General features: G+C 44.2%; 2 protein-coding genes across 2 annotated transcripts in view; one reads left to right on the top strand and one right to left on the bottom strand.

The window, feature by feature from the left end:
* Positions 1–27,160, top strand: part of C8a (complement C8 alpha chain) — a 52,316-nt gene that overhangs the window by 16,456 nt on the left and 8,700 nt on the right. The window contains exons 4-9 of the mRNA XM_051171439.1: positions 113–260; positions 6,952–7,141; positions 9,181–9,381; positions 10,046–10,286; positions 25,214–25,343; positions 26,538–26,691. Of these exons, the coding sequence (XP_051027396.1) occupies positions 113–260; positions 6,952–7,141; positions 9,181–9,381; positions 10,046–10,286; positions 25,214–25,343; positions 26,538–26,691 (1,064 nt within the window). The remainder of the gene's footprint in view (positions 1–112; positions 261–6,951; positions 7,142–9,180; positions 9,382–10,045; positions 10,287–25,213; positions 25,344–26,537; positions 26,692–27,160) is intronic.
* LOC127211534 (transmembrane protein 258-like) lies at positions 15,755–16,093 on the bottom strand. Its single transcript, XM_051171438.1, is given in 3 exon segments — positions 15,755–16,036; positions 16,038–16,063; positions 16,066–16,093. Coding segments are annotated over 3 exon segments (228 nt in total). The 3' UTR covers positions 15,755–15,862.

The raw sequence follows: 27,160 nt of genomic DNA, 5'->3' as shown, positions 1-27,160 counted from the left end.
CAGTGCAAACGGAGAGAATATGTCAGATGGGAGGACAAAAGTAGGGAAGCCCCGTGACAACAGATGTTGGGGAATATGGTCCAGGAAGGACCCTCAGCCTCATCTCCCTTAGGTCGCTGCCTGAAACGCCACCTGGTATGTAATGGAGACATGGACTGCCTCGATGGCTCTGATGAGGACAATTGTGAGGATGCCAGGGTCACTGAAGATGACTGTCATCAATATGAACCAATCCCAGGATCAGAATGGGCCACCTTGGGGTAAGTGACCACCTTGTAGTTAGCTGTTCAAAAGTAGCAAATGATTTCACTCTCATTCTAGACATCAGGTTTGAGGCAGAAAAGACCTGTTCTGGAAGGTTCCTCTGAAGGGTACCTGTAAGGAACTCTTGTCTCCTAGGGTAGCTTGCATGGTCCTGGTTAATGTGTCATCACCACATTGTCTCTCTTTTTCTACCCAAGTCGTCCTCTCCTCTCTACTGTCACTGTCCTCCCAGCCCATTTTTTTTTAAATTTCTAAGGCTATTATTATCTTCCATGATGTCCCAGATGTCCCTAAGGGTAGCTTTCCCTAGATGCATCTGACCTTTCCAATAGCCTTGTTCATGCTGCACTCTGGAGAAACCAACGGTGTGGCGCTGTGCACAGAAAACGACAGAACCTTGAACCTCCACCTTCTGGTTGTTTGCTTCCCTCCTCAGACTATAGCTTTTCTGTTGAACTGAAATTGGCCTTGATTCTAATTTCTCTTCACCTTATGTCCAGGCTCGGTTCTCAGTGCCTCACACTTGATCCTTCTGAGCATTAATCAATTTCTTTCTTCTTTCTGGAGTATCTTTATCCATATCCTGACCTGGATGATTTCTTGACTGAACTGTGGCCCTCTCCAATTATGTCAGAATCTTAGCACCTAAAGTGATTGTATTTACAGACAAGAATTTGATGGAGTAATTAAATTGAATGAGGCCATAAACATGAAACCCTACTCCAAAAGGACTGGGATCTATAGAAAAAGAAGGAGAGATACTGCACTCTATTTCCATGACTGTACAGACAAGAATCTACATGAGAACATGAAAAGGGCATCTGTCTTCATTCCAAAAAACAAAAAACCAAAAAAACAAAACAAAAACCTACCCAAAACCAACTACCACCACCACCACCACCAATAACACCTCTCACTGGAAACCAACCTTGAGAAAAACCTTGCTTTTGCATCTAGAATTAAAGAAAAAAACTGAGTTCTGATGTTTAAGGCACCAATCTCGTATTTTTAAGGCACCTCAAATGTACTATTAATAGGATTGTTTGGCATGACTTCTAGAAAATCTAGACAGTGTCCCGCAACTGCTCTTGGCTATGCCTGGACACCCTTAGCCCCTCCTATACAGTTCACAGAGCATCCTCTGTTGCTATCTCAACACACAACTGTCTTAGTTATGGTTTCGTTGCTGTGAAGAGACACTATGGCCATGGCAACTCTTACAAAGGAAAACATTTAATTAGAGATGGCTTACAGTTTAAAGGTTTAGCGAAGGCGGGAACCATGGCAGCATGCAGGCAGACATGATGCTGAACAGGTAGCTCAGAGTTCTACATCTGAATCCGCAGGCAACAGAATGAGACAATGAGCCACTAGGCCTAACTTGGGCTTCTGAAACCTCAAAGCCCCCGCTCCCAGTGACACTTTCTCTAACAAGGCCACACCTACACTAATGCTGGTCCCTTTGAGTCTATGGGGCCCATTTTCATTTAGATCACCATAGTAACCATCAAGGATGGAGACAACTATTGGGGTAACCATCTATTGAGGTACAGGACTTTTAGTCATCTCACCCTCCCCATGTCCCAGTCCAAGGGCTAGCTCGTGGCCAAAGTCTGGTGTTGCTAGTTTTCTGGTACTCTGTCTTGGCCTTTGGCCTTGTCCTCTGAGTGGAATATCAGCTCTGTGAGGGCAGAGATTGTTTATGACTAATGTTCTCCGCATCCTCTGCTCTCTGTCAGAGTAGCTCCTGTACTCACTTCTCACTGACTCTAGGCTGCGTCGAAGCACATCAGTATGAACAGAGAAGGAGATGGGTGAGGTAGCAATTGTCACAAGTGACCTGATCAGGTTACATCCCACTCAAATATATTGTGATCTCTGTTAGGCAACTCTCATTTACAAGGCTTAATTTCTCTGAGATCACAGCCTGCTCACCAGATGGGTTCAGATCCTGTACATGCTTGTAGACTTACATATGCAACACCAAGCACCAAGCTTTTTTCTCAAACCAACTGTGTCTTGTCATTAGGATGGCCAAGCATTTTCCCTCAAACCAACTGTATCTTGTCATAGCCATAACAAAATACCCTGAACTTGGGTGGCCAAAACAACAAATGTATTTTGTCACATTTCTGGAAATTAGATGGCTGAGAGTAAGAGTGAGCAGGGCTAGTTTCGTCTGAGAACATTCTCCTGGGCTCACAGGTGGCTGTCATCTTCATGAGTTTCAGAGAGCCTCATACATGTCCCTGTCCTTACTTTAACTTTATTCCTTGGGATAAGACCTTACTGCAGTGCTTTAAGGGGGCTGTCTCCAGTTGAAGTCACATTCTCAGATTCTTGGACTTACAACTCCAACGTATGTGGATTTAGAGACAAATTTAGGCCACAACCTAACCAAAGCAGACAACTGTTGATTTAGAAGGTGGCTGTGGTGGACCAAGTAGAAGCGTGGAATGTTGAAGGGATGAGCTGAAAAACATCTCCTCCAACTGACGAAAGCATTGCAGACTACCATGCTGGTCTCCCACGATTGCATTGGGGGCAGTTCTGACACATTTCCTGAACAGCATGCTTTTCTCACACTGAATATAGAAACCAGTGAAATGGCCCTATCTCCAACAGTTGACATTTTAACATAATTCTGTACCTTTCAAGGTCTTGGGGACTTTTCTTGATTTTTTTTAAAATTCTAATTTAAAAACTTCCTAGTTTCACTTTTAATTTATTGTTAAGTACATAGTATATATTTGAGGCAAAAACTGTGTCTTTGGGTGTTCTACCTTCTTGCTGACACCTTACCCAGTGCCCTCTGTCCCTTCCCTCTCTAGAGACGAGCTTGATAAGGTATGCGGCAGGCACTTTCGGATTATCTTTAACAATGGATCAACACCATACGGTGCTGTCTGGGAAACTAACTTCTATGATTGTACCTTATAGAGGCACATAGCAGTTATGTAAATATAAATATGATTGTGACCTACACACTGTTACAAACTTTTTGGCTTAATGTTTTTTCAACAACATATTTTTATCATGTTTCATTCCCCTCAGCCAACTCATCCCAGATCCCCTAACTTCCCACCCATCCAACTTAATGTTTCAAAAACAAGAAACAATTTTTTTGTTGCACACTTTTAAAACTGAATAGCATTCGCAGGTTTCCTCATCAAGCACACAGTCTCTATCTCATTCAAAAAGAAAACAAAAGAAAGAAGGAAACAGAATCCTGTAACAAGGATTAACAATAGTCTGAAGGCAAAAATTATTTTGACTTTATAAATAAAGTTTGATTAGAACACAGTTTTCACCTCACAATGGCAGAGCTAAGTAGCAGCCCTTAAGGCCTATATCCTGGAAAACCTAACATATTTACTATCTGAGCCTTTATAAAAATGTTTGCTGGCTTTTGTAATGCAATCATAGAATATTTTATTTAACTACCTCTGATTGAAAGACAACCATATCCCTTCTCAGCGTGTTAGGTATCTTTTCTCATAGAAACATCTTAGGGGAGGAACCATTAATTTTGGCTTTTGGTTTGAGGGTACAGTCCCTCATGGGGGGGGGAGGCATGGCATTGTTGTCTTACAGATGGTGATGGCAACACCATGAGGCTGCTTGCTTGGATCTTGCTGGATTAGGAAACAAGAATGGGGGTTGTATACCTCAAAGTCCATACCCCCAAGACTCACTTCTCCCAGTGAGAAGTTTCACAACCTCTCAAAACAGCACCATCAGCTGGGGACCAAGTGTTCAAACACGAGTTCGTGGAGAACATTTTTCATCTAAATTGTAACTCCCATTTCCCGACTTGCCAACACTGTTGGCAATGAATAGTCTTGTCCACATGTTCCTTGTGTGCATGCGTAGATTTCTAATATGGTAGAATTCATACTATGTAATTTCACTTCCACTAGGGCTTTTCTAAATGTAGTAGGCTTAATGGTCATGTACAATTTTGAGGCCCACTGTTGCTCTGAGTTTTTATTTGGTGTGTATCAGAGGCTGAACTTTTAAACTACAGACAGAAACATGCTCAGTGGGTAGGCAGATAGACACTGCAGGGTGGAGATAAAGGCACAAAACCTTGGTTTTAGTGTCAAAAACAACTTAGGGGGGAAATCCATCATGACTATAGGCAAATTCTTTCTTTCCTTTTTTTGAACTTCAATTTCTGCATTTGCCAAGTTGTCATGAAGTCTAAAGTTTTAAAAAATTATTTATTAATTTATTCATATTACATCTAAATTGTTATCCCATCCCTTGTATTCTCCCATTCCTCCTTCCTCTCTCCCACTTTCACCTTATTCCCCTCCCCTATGACTGTGATTGAGGGGGACCTCCTCCCTCTGTTTATGATTATAGGGTATAAAGTCTCTTCATGGTATCCTGCTATCCTTCCCTTGAGTGCCACCAGGCCTCCCCATCAAGGGAATGTGGCCAAATATGGGGCACTAGAGTTCATGTGAAAGTCAGTCCCCACTCTTCACTCATCTGTGGAGAATGTCCTGTCCATTGGCTAGATCTGGATAGGGGTTCAATGTTTACTGCACGTATTGTCCTTGTTTAGTGCCATAGTTTGAGCAAAACCCCTGGGCCCACATCTGCCCATCATAATATTCTTCTTGTAGGTTTCTAGGACCCTCTGGATCCTTCTATTTCCCCATTCTCCCATAATGAAGCCTAAAGTTAATGTGTGTTTAATGTCTCGTTTAGTATGCATTCAGTTTATCATAGCAGTTATGATGTCACTTCTATTAATAAGAAGAAAGAGGTAGAGAGAGGAAATGGAGATGGACATTCACATACACTGACTTTAGAAGGTATATCAGGCACTCTGTAATCACCACTTATTCTTTGAGGTAGCTTATAGCCACAGTTTATCTTTTATTCCCTTTCTGCCTTTGTGCCCATCACAGAGTGCATAAATAGTTATGGGAGTGCCGTGCCGAAGGTACGTACTGTCTGCTGGGGACCCAGGGGTTGAGGGAGGGACGACTACCTAGAGCTTTCAAAAAAGCAGGAGGAGACAACTTTTGAGTTGAGTTGAGTCTCAAAGGCTATATAACCATTTGGGAGGAAGAAAGAAGTGATATTTTTATTATTTATTACATAAGGGATTTTTTTAATGTCTAGTCTTAGAACTCTGAATCATTCCTAATGTCAATGTGGCTGTGGTGACAAAGTCACAGTCAGTCACAGGAAGTGGCAGAGCTGGGAATTTCCCAGTGGTCTCCCTGATAGTCACACTGTGCACATTTGTCATCCCATGCTGCCTCAAAGACAATGGATTTTCTGAGGACTAACTAGAGCCTTACACAGTATGGTTATTCAAATTCACTCTTTAATAGCAGAGCCTTTTTCTGAAATTGCACCAACAATACCAGTAGAGGGTATCTATCATAGTTACTTTTCTAGTGCTGAGATTAAAACACCATGACCAAGGCAATTTGTAAAATGAAGTGTCTAATTGGGGGCTTATGCTTCCAGAGGGCTAGAGTCGCGTCCACTCATGGTACGGAGTGTGGCAGCAGGCTGGGCATGGTGCCAGAGTGGTGGCTGAGAGCTCACTTCTGATAAGGAGGATGTGAGATCTGGCTAGGAATGGTGTGGGCTTCTGAAAGCTCAAATCCCATCCCCAGTGACATGCCTCCTCCAACAATGCCACACTTTCTAACATCGCCCCAAACAGTTCAACAGACTGAGAACCAAGCACTCAAACACATGAGCCTATGGGGCCATTCTCATTCTAACATGGACAGTATCTATTCAGCATACTATATGCCGAGCCTGTCTATGGTACTGTTACGTGCATTGCCATATATCTAACCCTAGGAGAGTGGTACTATTACTAACTGCTTTTAACAATGACTAGAAGTGAGGCAGAGAGATGAGATGATCTACCTGTCCTTACACAGCTACCTATGGCACTAATTTAACTGGCTTCTATGCTCGGATGCTTGGATGCTAGGATTCCTTTTTTTTTTTTTTTTGAGCTTCAATTTCTGCATTTGCTAAGTTGTCATGAAGTCTAATGGTTTTTTTTTAAAATTATTTATTAATTTATTCATATTACATCTCAATTGTTGTCCGATCTCTTGTATCCTCCCATAGGATTTCCCCTAACTTAACAGCTAATCAGAACTACCTCCTAAGGGCACTGGCCCAGATGTTCTGCCTAAAGGCTCTCTGGGTGCCCAGGCCTGGTATACACAGTCTCAGTGTATTGTCTACGTTCCCTCTGTGCTCTAAAGGTACTTGAAAGAATCCCAGGGATCTACGAAATGTACTTGGTGAAACCACCTCTCAACTTACTATGTGGTGTAGAGCAGTGGTCATGACCCCCACAGAGGTTGCGTATCAGATATCCTGCCTATCATATATTTTCATGACATTTTATAACAGTAATAAGATACAATTATAAAGTGGAAAAGAAATAATTCTGTGGTGTGTGTGTGTGTGTATGTGTGTGTGTGTGTGTGTGAGAAAGAGAGAGAGAGAGAGAGAGAGAGAGAGAGAGAGAGAGAGAGAGAGAGAGAGAGAGAGAGAGCACAACATGAGGAACTGTATTAAAGGGTCGCAGCATTAGGAGGGCTGAGAACCATTGTTCTAGAGGATGACATATTGCATTTTTCTTTGCCTTTGCAAAGCTTTTTTTCCCCAAGATACCATTTTCCAACTTAGGTACAATATCCTGACTCAAGAAAGAGCCCAGAGTGTGTATGATGCCAAGTACTATGGGGGCCAGTGTGAGACTGTGTACAACGGGGACTGGAGGAAGCTCCAGTACGACCCCGCCTGTGAGCGCCTCTACTACGGGGAGGATGAGAAATACTTCCGGAAACCCTACAACTTCCTTAAGTACCACTTCGAAGTAAGTCTGATGGAGACAGTATGGGGGTGGGATGGAGGGAGCAACCTGTCAGGGCATAGCTTTCTCTGAAGGCTTTTAGTTTTCATAGGGCTTGTGGTGACTGAAGGCTCCTTCATACCGCTTACACATGTATGCTCAGTGTTGAGGGAGATGAGGTCTGAGTGTAGGAGAGACATAGCATGAACATAGCAAGCCATTGCTCAGTCTTGGCTCCATTTCCAAGCCAGTGGAACAGATCTGGCCCTTCTCCAGTTCCGTTCCAAGATGGGGCTCTGCTAAACTAATAACTACAAAAGGCTGTGAACAACTCATCTGCCATTGCTCCCTGGGTGCTCTCCCAATCTGTCAGGTGGGAGTAGGACACAGATGGGTGGAGTTCTGACACATGTCCGCTCTGCATGCTTCATCATGAGTGACTTATAGCTGCCATTTTCATAATTTTGTTTTCTTAACATGAGTTTGCTTTTTAGAAAGTGTTCTTGCAGTTGGGCGGGGGTGGTATGCACTTTTAATCCCAATACTTGGGAAGCAGAGGCAGATGATCTCAGTGAGTTCATGGCCAGCCTGGTCAACAGGGCTAGTTCCAGGACAGCCAGGGCTACACACACACACACACGCACACACACACACACACACACACACACACACACACACACACACACACACACACACTCAAAAGGGCATGCAAATTGTTGATGGCCTCCAGCCTCCATTTGTAAACCCCTGTGGTTCCTCAGTCACTCAGAGCACCATGTGGCTTCCAGTAAGAATCAGAACAGCTCAAGGCCACTCCTTTTCTTACCTTCAGCCTGTACGGAGGTGTTCACACTGCAGTCTCACCGAAAGCATGCTGTGCGTGGCCAGATCTTCTGTGTAAGTTCTCCCCTTCGTCTTCATAGCAGTGACATGAAACACATATGTCAGTGCCCCTTTCAGATACAAGGAAGAAAACACAAAGGAATATAGTTTCAGTCCCAAAGCTGTCCTGCCACAGTTGGCAGGGACAAGAATCTCAGCAGATCTGCCCAAACTAAGACCAGGTTCTGCATCACTTAGGAGAGTGGACAAATACACTGTATACATAGACTCGTGTACCTTAGAGATGCACACATCTACAGAGGCAGATGGAGTGAGATAATATCTAGAAACATCCTCTCCACTCCCAAGATACTTAAAAGCATTGACAGGAGACACTGACAACCATATGGAGGCTGTTTTTTTAAGAAGTTTGTTTTTCCAGTCCATGGTCACCTCTATAGTGTATCAGATCTCTGAAGAGCTAAGCGGAAAGACACTGACAATGCCACTTTCCTAATTTCAAGGAAGATTCAGGGTCTGTGTGCCAGGCAGGATGAGCTAGTGTAGGCATGGCCACAGGGTTCTGAAGACTTTGTGCTAATGTGTCTGTCCATCTGTCCAAGAACAGATCGTCAGAGGCTCTCTCTGATGAAGGCTCTGCTGCAGCACTTGCTCTTGGTGTCCCAAGCTCTGAAGCTGTACTTCTATGGTTCAAATATAGGATAAGACACCGGCATGGCTCAAGTCAGCTTGGAAATGAAACCTTGTTGAGTGCAGGGAAAGAAATAGCTGGACATTTGTAGGCAGCACCAAATGCCACTTACTAGGGTTATCATTTGTCACCTGCTTTTCTTGAGCCCTTTCCACCCAGGTCACTGCCCAGTCATGGCTTCCAGCATTTCTCTGTAGTAGAAGCCAGCAGCCCTCCTTCATAAAACAAAAACAAAAACAAAACAAAAACAAAAACAAAAACAAAACCCTATGCTTTGAGCATAATTACTGTTTTCATACAATTGTCTACATGCAGGAACAGGCAGGTGTGTATGTCGTCTGTGAGGAAATAGCTCAGAAGTTCCACTTGACGTCAAGTAACATTGCTGGGTAACCTATATTTTGGTGAGCACCAATCTGCTACGTGGATTAGCTTCCAAAAGGAATCCTCAGATATCTTAGGGAGCAAAGATTCTGACAACGTATATGAGAATCAGGCACAAAACTGACCTCTAGCTCTCTCTTTTCAGGCCCTGGCAGACACTCTAATCTCCTCTGAGTTTTATGATGATGCAAATGAACTTTTTTCTAAAATAAAAGATGACAACTCAAAGTCAACTGGCGTAACCTTTGGCATCGGCCCAGCAAAAACTCCTATAGTTCTGGCGGGGAGGGTCTCCTGGTCCGATGACTCTGTATTCATGAAGAAGTTGTACAACTATAACGAGAAGGTATTAAAACGTAAAGTCTGTGTGTCTCGCACTATTCCATAATCCACACTGAGCACGTATTCCCTTAATTGCATTAAAAAGTACAGTAGTAACTGAACCTTAATTTGCCTGTGTAATTGGAAATGTCTGATCGGTGGTGATGGTGTTTGTTTTTTTATTACGCCTTTGCACACAGACTCATCATCGCAAAGGGAATAGAGCTGCACTATGAGATTAGAATGCCTACCATTCTGCCCCTCCCCCAGCCTTTGCGTGGTCACCTAGAACATATAGCCAAACACAGAGAATGGTGGGACTAAAGAAAACCAGCCGTATCCTTAAAGGTTTATAAAACAAGACTCCCCCCGCCCTGCAAAAAAATTATAGGAAGGTTTGTATGCTCATCTACCTACCGGACATCTGCCACTCAGTACCTAACCCATATGAGAGTTACTGTGAACATGACCTGGGTATGGCAAAACCCAGAGGGGAACGCATGGGAGAGGCATTTCCTACATTGGTACCTAATACATGCTTGTTAAATCTAACAATATATTATAACATGTGTTGATGAGCTTATGTTTTCTTCAGCTACTGAATGCTGACCTTTTGTATTCATCTCACATGTTTTTCTTTTCTTTTTTTTTTTTTTTTTTTCCTTGCCTCATTTGAATGCTGATGGAAGAGATACCGCTTCCTGAGAGTGTCTACAAAGGTACAGACTGCACATTTTAAGATGAGGAGGCGCAATGTTATGCTGGATGAAGGGATGCTGCAGTCATTAATGGAGCTCCCTGAGCAGTTCAACTATGGCATGTATGCCAAGTTCATCAATGACTATGGTACCCACTACATCACCTCTGGAACCATGGGTGGCATTTATGAATATGTTCTGGTGCTTGACAAAGACAAAATGAAGTTTAGTGGTAAGTAGATCCAGAGCTACAGGCACAGTGGGCAGCACACACAGAGGGATGTGTGTCTTACTTTAATTTGTTGTTGCTGGGATACAATACTCTGCCGAAAGCATCTTTGGTGAGAAAGGGCTTATTCACAGTTCCAGGTTCCAGTGTATTGTGGGAAATGGCAGTAGCTGCACCTTGAGACAACTGGCCAAATTGCATCTATAGTCAAAAGCAGAGAGAAAAGAATGCATGCATGCTTATGCTTATGCACACTCAGATGCACCCCTAGATCCTGACCAGGGACTCGTTCACCCACAGTAGGCAGGTCTTCCCTCTTCAGTTGAAATAACCAAGATAATTGTTCCAATACACACGCATACGCTACCTTGGTCTACATAAGCTCTTACTGAAATTTCAGCAGTAACTCTAGACTGTGTCAAGTTGGCTGTTAAGCCTTACCAGCACAGCATGCCTTACAGGGTCTGTACTGGTTCCAACATGGAAGTAGTGTGCCATCATTTCCAAGGAGGCACCATTCCTTAGAATCTTGCTAGGAAACGGCACAGGGAGGGTTTCAACTGAGACTGGCTTGGTCCCTTAAACTCTGCTCTTCCTATAAACCTCACACTTACCATTTCATTAATAAAGAATTTGGGGAGTTTGATTATTCAAAATGTACAAACTTGTTTTGACTATAGAGTTTTTGGTAAAGGAACTTCTTTGTAGTTAGTCAGTGAGAAACTTAAATTCCTCCCAATTCCTCTTTCTCGGTCTCTCTCTTCCACTCTCTCACTCCGTCATCATCCTTCTGTGGTGGACTGAAATTTTATTTTATTTTTTTAACTTATGACCCCAGTTTCTAGATGGTCTCCAGGGGTAAAGCTGGCCCATCCAAGCTCTGCTGTCAGCAGTTGCTCTCAGGTAGATAAATACTTCTCAGATAAATGACGTTAGTTCTTTTTAACATCCTGAAAAACTGAGAAATAATGTCTAAACCCCTTTCTGTGACAGCAACAGCCTTCAGGGTCTCATTTAACCCACATAAGGTTGGTTCTAACTTTGAGATCTAAAACCAGCTACATCACACCACCCAGTAACTCATCAGAAAGATGGACTCTCTCCCCAAGCCTGAAGGAAGCTCTCCTGGAATGTGCTCGGGGTCTATGATCACACTACCCAATGACTCATTAGGAAGGTGGGTTCCCAAGCCTTCACACCAATCTTAACCACAGAAAACTCTACTGAAGTCTACATTTCCACATGCTCCCCTTATAATTCTGGTACTCTCCACAGAGAACCACTGACCTAAGCTATGAGTGATCAAGGTTGTAAGGCCAATCCCTTCTGTAAAACCAAATTCAGATGCCCGGTTTTCAGATGCCAGGCTGGCCGCTCCTCTTCATGAAGCCAATCATAGGAATGACCCACACTTGGGATTGCAATAACTTTTCAGTTGTTAGTAGTTGTTTCCCATCTAGAAAGCAACATTTCACTGAAAGCAACATCTCACTGAAAGCAAACATCACGTGTCTTATCCTTTTCTTTCCTTTTAATGCTCATACAGGCCCGAGAGAAAGTGGCTGTGCAAAGCAAGACAGGAAAGTATTAACACAGACTCTTGGATAGCTCATTCTGAAATGTGTCCATCTATGCATGTACTCTTTTAAAAAATAATGCAAGGTACACATCTGAACATTTACCATGCTTGTGCCTAGGGTAAAATGGTGCCCACTCCCCATTATTTTGCAAGTTGTGGGTTGCAATGCAGCAGCAGATTTCAAAAATCAATGCATGGATTGCAAGTACATGTTTGAATAACATCAATAATGAAGGACAGAATATAAAAAAAAAATAGATTTTAAGAACAAAAGGTAGGACAGTGGTTTGGGAAACCTTTCCCAGTGAAATAAAGATGTATATATGTACACTGTCATATTAAGATACAAAATAGGCAGCATAGGATCATTGTAAAAGGAGCTTCAAAATCTATTCAAGTGAGTCCATCTTCAAGTCATTCAAAAGGGTGAGGGAGGAAGGAGAAAGAACCAACATTGCTGAGCACTTATTAAGTTCCTAGCCTAACTGCTTATATTCTCATTTAATTTTGTAGCAACACTTAGAGAATGGTGTTGTACAAATGTTAGCCACAAGAACACCAAGGCTCATCTGGGAGGTGAATTACTTTGCCCAAGGCTGTAGGGCTCTGACCTCAGGGCATTGGACCGTGGTGTTTCTCTTGTGGTTTGGGTTCCTATCTTTAGTGTTAGATTACTAATGAGTTGCCTGGGGTATCTGGTGCCCCCTCCTCTTTAAAATAATGTAGGGCAGAGATGGGCTTCCAAAGTGGTTAATATTCAAAAGGAGCCCACCGACAAATCGTCCCGGGATAATTACCTCAGCTCTGTTTATAGAAAGCCATATGTCGATAATAGCACAATTTGCTATTTGTGAAGGGCTGAATTTCTATAAATCCAAAAAGTTAGTGTTGCTTTTCTATAAATATGGAAATGTGCTAATCATCACCTCATCTGCTGGAGACCGCTAATAAATCAGAATGTCATTTACATATTAACCTACAAAGAACAAAACCATCGCTACCTTCTTTCCCTTTGACAAACAGCAGCACACGCACCCTCTCCCACATCTAATGTCTGGCTGCTCCCTCCCACCCCGACGCCCACCATGCATTCACTTTCTTTCTAGGTATATGTTTCTCTCTCTCTCTCTCTCTCTCTCTCTCTCTCTCTCTCTCTCTCTCTGTCTGTCTCTCTCTCTGTCTCTCTGTCTCTGTCTCTGTCTCTCTCCTTCTTCTTTGTCCCTGCCCTTCTTCTCACCTTCTTGATCTCCATGGCTTTAAATTACATCCTGTTAAGTGCAGTTCCTCTTGGATGTCCTAGGCGGTGCACAGTCTTATCTCACATGGCTGACCTTGGTATGGGAAGATTTCAGTAAACATTGTGGCCTGCACTGGGGACTCCTTTGTCCTTGGGTTTGCCTTAGATCCTCTCTGGGTTTGTCCCCAAGGATGCACAAGACTGTTTTCTTCTAATATGTCCTTTAGATCAAACGCTTTTCCCCCAGTAAGGAACCATACATTTAAAGAAAAAAAAAAAAAATCAAGAGAAGACTGCATTTGGGGGAGGCAATGTGAGACTCCAGTGTGATCCTAAACCTTCCTTAAGGGCTGCACGTGACAGCCTTCTACCCGCTGCAGGAATCACTGTGGCTGTGGTGTAGAATTTATGGGTCTGGATATGTTTTTTTTTTTTTTCTTTCTTTCCTTCTGTGACACACACAACATTTGTCCTTGGGCTGGGCTTTGACAGGAGTGAAGAGCATGCTCTCTTTCCGGCTTGTCTGGAATGTAGTTGAGTTGCAGACAGTTTCCCTGAGACAGCTCATCCTTCAGTGATGCTGTCCTCTCATTTTGTGAGGCTAATCCCTCTGGTGCTTCCTCACTGGATGGACATCAGCTCACCTCTGTGGCCTTGTAAGGGGTTGCTTCCCCCTCCGCCTTCTCCTCACAGCTTCCTTTTGGTCACATAGTCACTCACACAGCATATTCACCATGTTGTCACTGTATACAGATGGTCCACATTTGTGCCAATTCCAACTCCCTTCCCTTCCCAGTGAGCCCTGTCGGCTTTCTTCCAAAGCACCTGTGGACATCTGACCTCCTGGCTCTGTTGCCACCTACCCTGTGCGAACTTCATATGAGTTTTGTCATTCATCAATGATTCTGGAAAAGACGCATTTCTTTACTACTAGTTGGTAAATATATATATATATACTCAAGGTATTCTGAGTTAAATATCTACATTTGCCTTTTGATGCCAGGTGCCTTCTTAGATGTCCCGGCCTGTAAACACCTGTAGTCTCCTTTGTCTGTCTCCTCTTGCATCATCAGCCACCTTTCCTGGATTCACAATCTAGCTCCACCTCTCATGGATGCTCACTCCTGTCACTAATTAGGCCCCTTTCTGCTCTCTAGTGACATTTAGATGAGGAAAGGATCAGTGGCGCATGGCTATCCCATGAATGACTTTGGGAATGATGTGGCAGTGGTCCGCTTCTCTTTAGCTAGTAGGACTTGTGACAGTTGTTTCAGCTTTGGTGACTTTGGCCCCATAAACACAGCTTGAAGCAGAATACTTTCCACCAATTAAACAGTTTGTGGAGGTCTGTAAGGAAAATTTTGTACGTAGAAGTTAAACTAAGACACCAAAAGCCTTCCAAACAGACGATTCTGTGGGTCTGGGGTATATCAAGAAGGCTTTGCAAGGATCTTACAGAAAATGATTGCTATTGATGCTTTGCTGAGAAGGAAGGCAGAAGCCTCCTGTGGGCCCATCAAAGGCAGCATGCTACATGCTAACATGGAATTTCTGTCCTTGGGCACCTTTGCCTCTCACCTAGAGTCTGCTGCTTAGAGGCAGTGATGTCACTTCTCTGAATTCTGTTTGCCAAAATAGTATGCTAACGTTATCGTAACTTTCAAAGCTTATTGTCAAGTTGAGTGTGATGGTGCAGGCACTCAGGAGACCGAAGCAAAAGGCTGCCAAATTTGGGCTACATGGAGAGAGTCTATCACAAAAATAAGGGAGAGAACGTGGCCAGTGTGAGAATTAGCCAACGCAACAGTTACAAGTCACTATGAGAAGTGTGCCATCCAGACAGTTGCTACTGTCGTGAATTATGATTTCAAGTGGGAACACTCAGATACTAAAAACATCTGAATAAAGAAACAGGCCTGCTGTGGTAGCAAAGAGTCTAAACATTAAAGTCAAACACCTGGATGGGGAATCTCCATTCTAGATGACTCTGACCAAAGTACTGGGCTTCTTTGTACCAGGACTTCAAAGCCTAAATGAAGATGATAATAAAAGGTTTATTCAAGAGTGATTTCATGTACATGGTTACATGGTAGACATTCGACAGATGTTTCCTCCTTTACAGCAAGATATTAAAATGACTATTTAGTTGAGCAGTTAAAATCATGAGACCAGATACTTTTTAATTGTGTCACTCTGGGTAGATTTACTTAATCATTTGAAATCCAATTTCACCTGAGTTCTGGGTATATTATCCTTCCCTCATGGTTGAGAGGAGTGGGTGAACTTATTTGCAGAGAGCATTTAGTGTAATGCTCAGACTCTAGTAAGCACTCAGGAAACCCTAATTGTTGAAGTCACTTCTGGAAGGCAGATATGGTAATTACTAGACCCCCAACTCCTCAACTGAGGTCAGCTCTGAATTGGGTTGCGGCGTCACGTGTGCCTTCACTATTTATCAGCTGCATGCCCCACAGACAAATTCATTAATATCTTTGTATCCTGGTTTCTTTTTCTTCCAAATGAGACACTGACAGAACGTGCGTCACACATTTGTTTTAAATATGAAACCAAAAGATCTATGTGAGCACCTGGCCCAGAGCCTGACATAGGGGCATTCAGGAGTATTAGCTATTTTTTTTGTTGTTGTTGTTGTTATACGTCTGTCTTTATTGGAAACAGCAGGCAGACAAATGTGGCAATGGTAAAAAATTAATTTACAAAAGCAAGGACTTTGTGAGCTTCCTGGTGGGTACCCTTGGGGACTCAGACATAGATGCCAACCCAGAGCAGGAGGAACAGAACTCCAACGCCCATGAAGAGTGAGACTACTAAGGAGATGAGGAGCTCTTTGTAGATGTCGCGTGTGACACCATAAACAAAGAACCAGGCAGTAAAGAACATGCCGATGACCCGAAGCACCACAGTCAGGTGTGAGGTGTGGGAAGACAGCCGGGTTCACAGGCTGGTGTACCTACTCATGGTCCCGAGCTCCATTTTGCCCCGCACTGGATAAACCACCAGTCCACCACCTGAAGATGTGTTAGCTATTTTTGTGCTATGAAATAACTGTTTGCCTTGATCCACTTTCTGGTTCTATAACAGAAAACTTGACAAGGCAGTTTATATAGGAGACCGATGTAGGATGCGTGGTTCTGAAGACTAGGCAGTCTAAACACCTGCCGTAGGTAAGACCTCACATTGCACCATCACTTGGCAGAAGAACAAAAAGGCAAGTGGCTAGGCAGAAGAGACAGAATTCAACTCTAGTGAGAATGAATCTACCCACTAGAGAACACCCACCTGCTGTTGTCACAGTCACTCCTGAAAGTCCCACCCCTCTTCCAACACCTTGACACCGAGAATAGAATTTCCGTGTGAGACTTTTCGGGGGATGAACTACATTCTGAGCATGGCAGTGCTGTTGTCACTCTGCGCTATTATTTCCAGCCTTCCAACTTCTGAATGTGATCTTAACTGTTCTCTCATCTCTAAAGTGGGGATAATAAGAAGACCCCATACCACAGGGCTGTGCAGCTGGCCAGTACTGAAACATTGCTCAAACAGAAGGGAAATCATTATCGCTCCGTCTTGCCCACAGTGGCTGATGCTTTTGCTATAGACCTGGAGCCTAGCCATCATGCCTCCTCCCCCACCTGCCCTCTATTTTGATCAAGGTCATTCATTTCTGTCTCCAGAGCTTCATCCCGTTTTGGGAAGGTCTGTTTTTCCCATTTGTCAAGGTCACTTTGGATTCTCCTCACTATCTTTCAAAGTGTTAACAACTCTGTCTAAATCAGTGCGTGCTCTCCATCATCCCTGACCCTGATGGATGCCAGATAACAGTGACCCTGGAAAGGCCCTTCCAGCAAGAGTTCATCTATCCCTTCATTGATCATCCTCTTCCATCAGGGTCCTTGGGCCAGCTGACCACCACTGACACACAACTTGGAGCAAGCCACAAGGACAGAATTAATTATTGCTTCACTTGCTCTTCCTCCTGCCTTCCTTATTCATTCATTTCCTCAGCTCTCCATTAAGCAAACATTTGTTAAGCACACTTAACATGGGAGGCACTGTCCAGATACCACCATGATTAATAAGTGTTCCTGCTCATCAGGGGGCTCATAGAAGGTAGTGGATTTCTCTTTGTTATAATCACCTGATTATAGTCACGGATGATTTACTTTGTGGGCAGCCAAATGAGTTACCACCCAAAGTGGCTAACGATTTAGATTTTCATTCATGGTACTTAGAATCAACCAAAATATTTGATTTTAATAAAATATATTTACATGTAGTAACACCTAATATTTGTAAAGCAAATATACAATCATATCTGGAATTCAAATTAATCTCCATAATAGTTTCATGAGGAATTGTGTTATTATTTCCTCTAATTTTATAGAGAGAAAGCTGAGGCCCAAAGAGCTTAAGTAAACACTGTAACGTGATTCAGTGCTGATCTGAGGCCTTCTGAATTAGAGTTTGTGTATCTTCCAAATATGTATCCCTTTTCCCATACATCGATACATCCTGCCATACATTCTGATGTTATGTACTACCATAGACATGGCAGCAAGACCAACCGAAATTACTGGATATTTGCTGAGAGATTGACATTGGGCCAATAACTTAAAATTCACTATTTCACTCAACAAGGAGACATTTATAAAAGAATAATAAAAGATGTAATTTACAAAGGACTGATGTCCTGAAATGTAAAATAATTTCCCAGTTTCTTGCATCTATGTATCTCTGGAATTGGGTGCCAGTCTTGGAAAGGGTAATCTTAAATAGCAATTCTATGATGTCTCAAGGATCCTGTAACCTCAGGTCTGAACTTACAGAATACAACAGAATATAGATTGTCAAAGAAACTTAGTAGATCATGACCAGCATTAAATTATGCACAGCCCACAAAAATATGGTAGGATGCAGACTACATGTGTGTCACTCAAAATAAAATTAAGTGCTGAAACTTCATTTAGCTGAATGTGTGGAGGCTGGATCTCAAAGTAAGATGTACTTCTTCCTTTAGGGATGGTCAAAAGACTGTTAAGGAGTCTGCCTTAATGTAGTGTGCTCCACTGATTATGAAAATATACCAAACCCATAAGGAGAAATCACCAGTAGCCACAAGACAGGCACTGGGAAGCATTTTCGTTGGAGTTCTCCAACGAACAGAATCAGTAGTACATATTCATCTAGAACTTTGCCTAAAATATATATTATTAATGAGATTTACTATAAGGAATAAACTCACAATCGGAATACGAACAATCTCTAACTCTTTTATGAGCAATCTGGAGGCTCAAGACAGCCATATCGACTGTAAATCTGCACCAAGCACCCATAATTTCTGTTACATAGAGGTGCAGCATAGAGATCCATGCCCTAGAGCAATGTTCAGTCCCTAGAACAGTAGACTTGAATAGATGGAGACAGGCAAAGTACAAAGGAGAGACCAACCCATTTCCTTCCCTCATTTTCCAGTTTTTAGTTTTCAGCCTTTTCAGGGAGTTGAGTGGGAATGGCTAAAGACACAAGCAGGGAAGGGTGAATGATAAAAAGCCAGTGTCCAGGTTCTTTCTAACACTGGATTCTGTTGAGGAGGCCTTGTCCTTCTGTCTGGGTTATATGCTAGGAAGGATTATAGCAACAGTAGCCAGGAAATGAAGTCAGTGTTGGCCTCAAAAGCCAGAGAGGATAGGCAGCTGCAAAAGACATGAAAAGATGGACACTAAACCAGAGGGTCCCTAATGCTGGGGAAGATGGCCAACATCCATATAAGTGTCCATTGGCTCTGTCCATAATTCAGGTTGCTGTGTGAGACGCCCCGTCGTCCTTGAACATTCTCACATTCTCTTTGGGATTCTGTGCCACCTCGCATATATGTGCCACTCTACAACAATGCACCTCTTTCCATATGCATCCCATTATTGGTAGATTTGCACAGTCCTGCCCAAGGGTGGAGGCTGAACCCCACTGGAGGGTGGGTCAGAGTTCTATACTGGGCACACATTCTTTGCAGCTTTCCTTATACTCTGCAGAGATGAGTGCTTCTCTAAAGGGTGGCCTCAGCTCCTTGGGACAGTGAGGAGGGGGAGGTAGACAGAAACTTGATTGTGCAGAGTTCTATATTCATGGCTAAGCAGTCTGGTATGGCCCAGCAGGTCTTTTTCTTTGCCTGCTAACCAACCAGTCACCCTGAACAGACAGTAGATGGATTCTAACAAGCTCCAGGCTTTATCCCCAGTTACCATGACAACCAGGCTTCACGGTGATGGATGGTATTGATTGACTGACAGACTCCTGGTGTCTTGGCTCTGTCCCCATTCCCCTTAAGTCATTTGCATACACATGGAACTGAGAGACACTCAGTGCTATCCTTCTGACTTTGTCCTGATTTTTAAAATCCCACTTCTAATATCATTGAAAAATTGCCTTGTGCTTGAAGGGAAAAATCTGAGATGGTATCATGAATTTTCCCACCCTTAGCTTTGCAGGCTATATAGCATGGCATAGAGAATATAGGCTTTGGGTACCTTGGTTATCCTCTGTGGATATTTACTCATCTGTAACCTGGGTTCTCCTTTTACTGTCTCTACTTACTCACATCCTAACAGATTATACTAGTCACGTGTTGATGCAGAGAACCTGTTATCACAAATTCGCCTTTCTCCTCTAGTCTCAGATCTTCCATACGGAGACTCAGGTACCTAGGGCCTCAGTGTAGCCTGCAGCCTTTCCCAAACCAGGAATAAGCAGTCGTAACTGGCCTTTAATAACATTTTCTGTGAGCGGTGAACACAGCATAAATTAATACATTGAACCCTCACCACAGCCCCATGAGGGGACTGTACTAAGGTCACCTTCTAGGTGGCCAGGCTGAAGTACAGTGAGGTAAAACCATTGTCCAGACAGGACTCGGGCAGAGGGTGGATTCCAGCTCATGTTGTCTCCACTTTAGAGCCTGGCCTTGTCGTGGCCAACGTTATCATGCACAATCCGAGAATCTGAAGACAAGCTCTTATCAGCTGGGCAGAAGCCTGGGCTGCAGCCCCAATGTGGCCACTGTGAGTTCACTACATGGTTGCCTTCCTCTGAGTTTGCTTGTGTAGTGACGCTGTCACTGGAAGGCAGCCTTTGCAAGGCTCTTTTTGAGGGCCACCATGGATCCCAGTGACTTGTGATGAGTGCTTCTCTGTACGGCAGCACTGGTATGATGACGTAGGCACTTGGGGATTTGGGTAAAAATGTCTACCTTTCAAAGACCTGATTCTTGGGTTTGCTAGTCACGGAACCTGGGGCGAGTGGGCCAATAATAATAGCCAAGGCACATCGAGTACTTCATTGTGCTGGACAATGTTTCCAGAGATTGATTAATAGAAATGATTATTCCCATCCTAAAGATAGGGAACTGAGTCACAAAGAGGTTTAAATAAATTAGAGTCACATTACCAGCTAATGGCTTCAGACTTTCACTTTCAGCCACTGGAGTCACCAGTGGTCAAACCCCTCCTCTCCCCCCCGCCCAGGAGATAGTTGGAAAAAGACAATGAGACGATAAGATGAGATGAAGCAGATGAAACATTTGTGAAATACCAATATTTAACCATGATTATTACAAAGCTCTGGTTTGTTTCTTCTTTTAAAAAAATACACACAATCCATCAAAATACACGTGACTCCCCAAGAATACACATGGTTCCCTAAATGCTTTAATGGTATTGTCTAGGAATGGTAGGACTAGCTGGTACCTGAGCACCCCTTTGCCTAGCCAAACAGTAACTTTCAGTCTAATAGAAAAAACAGGCTAATAAAAAAAAAATTCTAGGGTGTGCTAAACACAGTGCTGGAGGGAAGGACAGAGGTAGTGTGGTGATCCCTAGGGAACAGGGAAAGGCTAGAGAGAGAAGAGCCAGAAGAGGCTCAGGGAAAGGCACAAGTGGGCTTTCTGGCCACAAGGAGTACAGCACAGAGAGGCACATGGCACGCACAGCCGGCAGGTGGTTGGCAGGAAACGTGAGTTTAGACAGATGCATGGAAGCATAAAGAGGACGGGTGAGTTAGGCAACATGTCTTAGCCAAGCCAGTCCAGCCACAACCCAGCCACCATCTTCCTCATTGCTGCAATGGCAGCACAGACACTAAGATTCTTTTTTTTTCCTTTGGAGAGACTGTTTTGCAGGCAGCTGGTGTTGCAAGGCAACGCGTCAGATAGATCACAGTTGCGCAAGTGGTATTTGTTTGTTGCAAAGAGATAAATAATGCATCACACCTATCTGTTTTCCACTTGATGCCTTTAATCTGAGTACGACAGAGCCTCTCCATGTTCTTGCATCGCAGAAGTCAAGCTGCCTGCTTCTCCCCCAGAGCCCTGTGGATTCTGCAGTACCCACACTGTTCTCAGTCCTGTACCGCAGCCATGCCAAATAGAGACACAGACAGTAGGCATGGTGGCCAAGGACATGTTCCTTGAAATCCTGGGCTGCCAAGCAGACCTTAAAGCAGCCCTTTCTTGGCGCCAGGCCAGAGTGAGATGGAACTTTGGGGGTGGGTCCCTCTTTTTCCCTGTAGAGTTTATGTCAGTCCTTCTGACTGGGATGATTTGTTACTGGGAACACAAGCCTGCCACAGGGTCTCCCTCTGCTTTCTAGAGCCGACATTTTCCCCCTCAACTGCTGCTTGTCCCACTTGTACCCAGCATCCTCCTGTTGACCCCGAAGAAGACTGCTCAGACCTGCTACACCATATCAGACAGAGTCATCCTCCATGCCTGTTTACCTTTCTCCTCACACTAAATGTCCTTGGTCCTCTTTTTTCCAAAGATGCCGTGTGTGCAGTGCAACAGTGTCACAGGCTTATCAAAGCTGCCTCCAGGGCTTTTCTGAAGCCGTGTGGTGTGATTTAAGAATCTCAGGCCAAGAAGACCTCAAGTCTTCTGATAGGCAGGCAGCCAGCCCCGGACTGGTCTTGCCCCACGAGGGGAGCTCTCTCGCCTCTGGTGCTGCTCATCTCTGCTTGGCATGTGGTCATCATGATGTAGCTCTCCTGTCGAGCCTAAGGCCACCTTTCTGAAGTGTCTGTTCATCAATGTGAGTTCTTATCCCTGTAAACACACACACACACACACACACACACACACACACACACACACACACACACACACACACACACACCTTTATTGTTACAAGAACACTGAGGATATCCACCCCCTTAGTACCTAGCATATAACACAGTGTTGTTAACAGATAGGAGCAGTATTGCACAGGGAGCTCATAACAGAGCTCTTGTCTGTTGATTGGCAGCTCTCCTTTCCCTCATCCGCCCAGCGTGGCAGCTGTTAGGATCGTTTTTAATTCAATGGGTTGCACTGCTTTAGATACCTCGTGTCAGGGGAGCATGTAGCCTGGCCTCCTTCAGGACATATGGTCCCCTGTGTCGTAAATTGAGGATTTTCCTCTTCTCTAAGGAATTTTAATAGATAAGCAGTGTTTACAGAAGGAATGCATCACTTCCAGGGCTTTCATCAGATTCTGGATTTCTCTCAACTGGGGCACAGGGCAGGGCACTACCCCACCTTCACTCTTCTGGTTATTTTCATCTGGCTTCGTCACCCTGATAAACTGGAAGTAATTCAGAACTTTAGGCCTTGACCACTAAGCTCTCCACATTCCTCGTGGTACCCGCGTGGTTAGTATTTTCTCCACAGGGTAGAATGTTACAACTTTCCCAAATGAGTCTCAGAGTGTGAATCCGTTCATTCTCCGGAGAGATTTCTGAATCCTGAGTATTAACCAGAACCCCTGCCCCCTCCTCCGCCCAGGCTCTGCCCCCTCCCCACCCCCATCCCTGCCCCAAGTATTCCCAGTTCTTATTCTGAGTAAATGTGATGAGGTTGGCTGCTGTTTCCCTATGCAAGGCATTAGTAGAGGCACCGACTGTGACACGGTGTGTGCCACAGTGCCCTGGAACGAGCTACCAGATCTCTTCTATGGAGCCACACTGATCCATTTGTTCTAGACTCACTTTCTGAGATATCTGAGATCCTTGTTTAAAATACAGCTTTCTAATTCCTTACAAATACAGACTCAGAATGAAAGGATATGGGGGCCCAATTTCATCCACAGTTGGGTGCGGTGACATGAGCGCATGAGTTCAGAATTCAAAAGCTTCAAGCAGATTCTTCTTTGATGGGCCCAAAGCCAAGACCTACAGTCGAATGAGGGCTAATGGGACGGGTATGGGACATTGGCAGAGGGTTCTGCAGCTCAGGCCACCTGCCTGGTTCTCCACACCAGCTCTACACCCTGCTCTGTTCTCTCCAGTATGCCTCTTCATCCCTTTCCATCCATCCCTCTGCACCTGGGTCCTTGCTAACAATTTAGTTTCAGTTCCTGCATTTGGATGCAGTGTTGAGCTCCTCTATGGCACCCAGATCACTGTGCTGCCTCACTGGGCTCGGTGTGGCTACTTTCATGTGTAGCATACCCTCACAGCTTCTGGCAAGACCCTTCCCATCAGCTCTGCTACATTCCGGCAAGCAACTCTCAGGTACAGATTTGCTTTGGCTGGTACTGGCTTTGTACCAGCTAGCCTTAGAAGGATGGGGCTTTAGCTGATCAGATTCCTATCTGACCCACCGGAGTTTTGACTCAAGATGGCTACATTAGCAGCACATGATATGCCAGGCTGGTACACAGCAGGTGCCTACTAAGTTTTTCTCTCAGAGAACAGTCTGATGCAATAACTGAGGATAGTGAAAATGCTGCCGGCTTCTGAGCCAGACAGATGCTCCTGTGAATCGTAGGTTGCCTGCCTTCGGCTGCATGGCCTTAGATGAGACAATTAACCTTTATGAGCCAATAAGCACCTTGACCTATAAATGAGAAGTGTGGCCTGAGTGTCTGAAGGCTCTGTAGCTCTCAGTTCCGTGATTTCTGAGTCACAGTCCTCCACTTACTGTCTGGGACCATGCTTTGGCACCCCAAGAAGGCAAAGACACTGTAGACAAGTCTCAGGGTTCAAAGCAAGACCAGATGCTCTTCTCCCGGCATGGCATCTGCAGATCCCTCAGGAGCACAGTCATTTCTCAGCAGTCTTCAGCCCTGATTCATCAGGCAGCACGCTCAGCAAAACTCGGCAGCACTCCACTGTTTACGGAAGCAGTCACTCTGCCTTCGGGTTGTGAATTCTTTTCATCCACTTTTGCTTATCATTGTTGAAGCACTTTTTAAAAAAAAAAATAACAATTATACTAAATCTTCATCAATTAGTTATGCATTAAAAATTAGAAGTGCTTCCGTGGAAACAGCAGAAGAAGCCCTTTACTTGGTGCTAAGTGGGCGGCTGAGAGCGTGTCTTCCTCCAGGCACTCACTCCCAGCTCCAGAGGTGTGCAGAAACTGATATTTATAGTGTCACAGAGGGCACCAGCTGATATATGCCCAGAGGAGAAGAAACCCTTCTTTCTATAAACGAGAAACCGAGGCCAGTGGGATGGTGGCCCTTTGCAGAGTTCACAGAGGGTGTCAATAGCTGTGATTTGAAGTTGTAAGCTTTCTTCCCTTCCCTTCTCATGGGATCATGATATTCACTTATTTCTCTCATTTATTAGACATTTCTTGGGGGAGCAGAAATGACTGGACTCCTGAATAAGAACAGCGACAAAGGCACAAGTAAAAGAGAATGCGGAGTATTCTGTTCCAAAAACGCTTAGTGAAGTAAATATTATTTGGACAGGAGCTTGGGTAGACTCCAGGAAGGGTGAAGTGGGAGGGAAGTCAGCATTGACCTCGAGGGCTAGCCTGCGCAAACTGGGGTGAGGAGCCCAGTGCTGAATGGAGATGGATGCCCTGGACCCATTGCTTCAAGGCGACTCGGAGGAGAACGGCAAAGGAAAAAGAAGCAAGATCCAGAGCAACTCACATGCACAGTGCCCACCCCTTCCATTCCGACAGGATGGCCGTCCTACAGGAGAGAAAAGGGACACTTTCAAGGCAGCCCACTCTGCCTCCAGAGTTGGAGTAAGCTTTTCCTAGCCTGAGTTGGTTGCACCATGGCAGTTGTCCTTCCAAATCACTGCCCATTTGTTTCTGTCTTCCCGTTGCAGGTATCACCGTGGAAGATGTTCAAAAATGCATTGGAGGGTCAGCGGGCCTGGAGTTTGGGGATTCTGTCGTCATCGGAGGACGTTTATCAGGACAGTCCTGTGAGAAGACGGGAGGCGGCAACTCTGGCAAGTGCTTATCAGTGGGTCTTCCCAAGAGTGAAGCCTGTCCCGCCTTGGGACACATCATTCATACAAATGATTCTCTTCTGCCAGCTGATTCCATGTCTCTCAGTAGTCACACTGCAGATGCAAAGCACTCCAAGCCACGCCTTGTGCACAGCGTCTTCCGTTTTGGCTCCACCTCCCTGTCCCAAAGTCATCTCCAAAACACTCAACAGTCTAAGGATCCTTCCTAGCTTTCAAGGGCTAGACAAAGACCCCAACAAGAAACGGGGTGACAAGGGATATATAGCTAGGATCTGTTGTCATCTCATCAGGTAATGGTGTGGAGGGACTAGGCAAGTCTCTCAGGAGAAGAAATTATGAACCCTAAGTCCAAGGTCAAGGAATAATGACCAGTGAAAGAATGTTCACAGGGAGTCAACATATCTTGAACACCAGTGTCGGTGTTTATACATTCATTCACTCATGTACTCATTCAGTTACTCACTCACTCATCTGTCAAAGACAAATCAAGTTTAATTTTTCAGGTGAGGGACAGAGAGCTAAAGGATTATGAACACAGCTTCTAATGTAATAAATGAAGCACACACTAAATAGACTTAAGTTATACACATTGCTTAGGTTACCTATGTCTTGGATATTAAGCCAAATCACCCATTTCTGATAAGATCTCAGACTCTCTCCTTGACCTGGCAAATGCTCACTTTGTCAACAATGCACTGAGTACTACAGGGACATCTTTCATAGCATCTGCAATATGGTAGAGAGAGCAAGAGCAAGGGAGAGAGGGAGAGGGAGAGAGAGACAGAGAGAGAGAGAGAGACAGAGAGAGAGAGAGAGAGAGAGAGAGAGAGAGAGAGAGAGAGAGAGAGAGAGAGGGAAACTATGAGAACAAGCAGGCACTGGGGACCCATAATGGAATGAGTGGATGAATAACCATTGACCTTCCCAGCCGTTTATTGTCTGTGTTGGCTTGGGCTGGCCTCTCCATGTCCACTACACTCGGAAGATGTGAAGACTCTGCCCATCCTATCCTGCTGGTTATTGGGTGCAGTAGAAGAAGAGGCCTAGCTCTCAGGAGCAGAGTTGAACACTTCTGTACGTCTCATCAGAAGAACTTGCCATCCAGTCCTTTGCTTTGGGTGGGAGGAAAGCTAACAATATCTTTTTTTTTTTTTTTTTTTTTGATAGACCCAAGGAGTAAGGAGACAGAATTGGAGGTGGTGAACATCATTTCTCGGGTGCAAGGTGGAAGTTCTGGCCAGGGTGGTGGCTTGACACAAAACGGCAGCATTGTTACATACCGGTCCTGGGGGAGATCATTAAAGTATAGCCCTGTTGTTATCGATTTTGAGGTAAGTCTTTTCGCAGTTGAAGAAACCCTACATCTATAAGGAATGAAAGTGAAGCCAACCAGATCATTTCATATTTCTTATTATGAGCCCATCATACAACAAGATTAAATGTAATGGCACACTGAACTGGTGCCCTTGCCCAAACTTGCCTACAGGAAAGATGTGACTTTAATCCAGACCCACAGGACAGATGGTAAGTAACTTACTGTCTGTTCAGGGCCTGGGTTACTACTGCTGGCTCAGATGCTTTGCAGGGTAAGACATGAAAGGTCAACTTACATTTCTGCAGAAAGTTAAAAACTACATCTGGTATATTAAGAGGTTATACACTTTTTTAAAAAACCTGTAGTTAATAAATAGCAATACAATTTAGATGTTAAATAACACTATAACAGAATGATTTGCCATAGTTTTAAGCAGAGGAAAAGGAAGAAAAATTGCAAGTTGTAGCACTCCTCCACCAGAGCAA

This window comes from Acomys russatus, chromosome 29 (assembly GCF_903995435.1).
Source record: "Acomys russatus chromosome 29, mAcoRus1.1, whole genome shotgun sequence".
NCBI lineage: Eukaryota > Metazoa > Chordata > Mammalia > Rodentia > Muridae > Acomys > Acomys russatus.
This window is presented reverse-complemented; position numbering and strand designations above follow the sequence as displayed.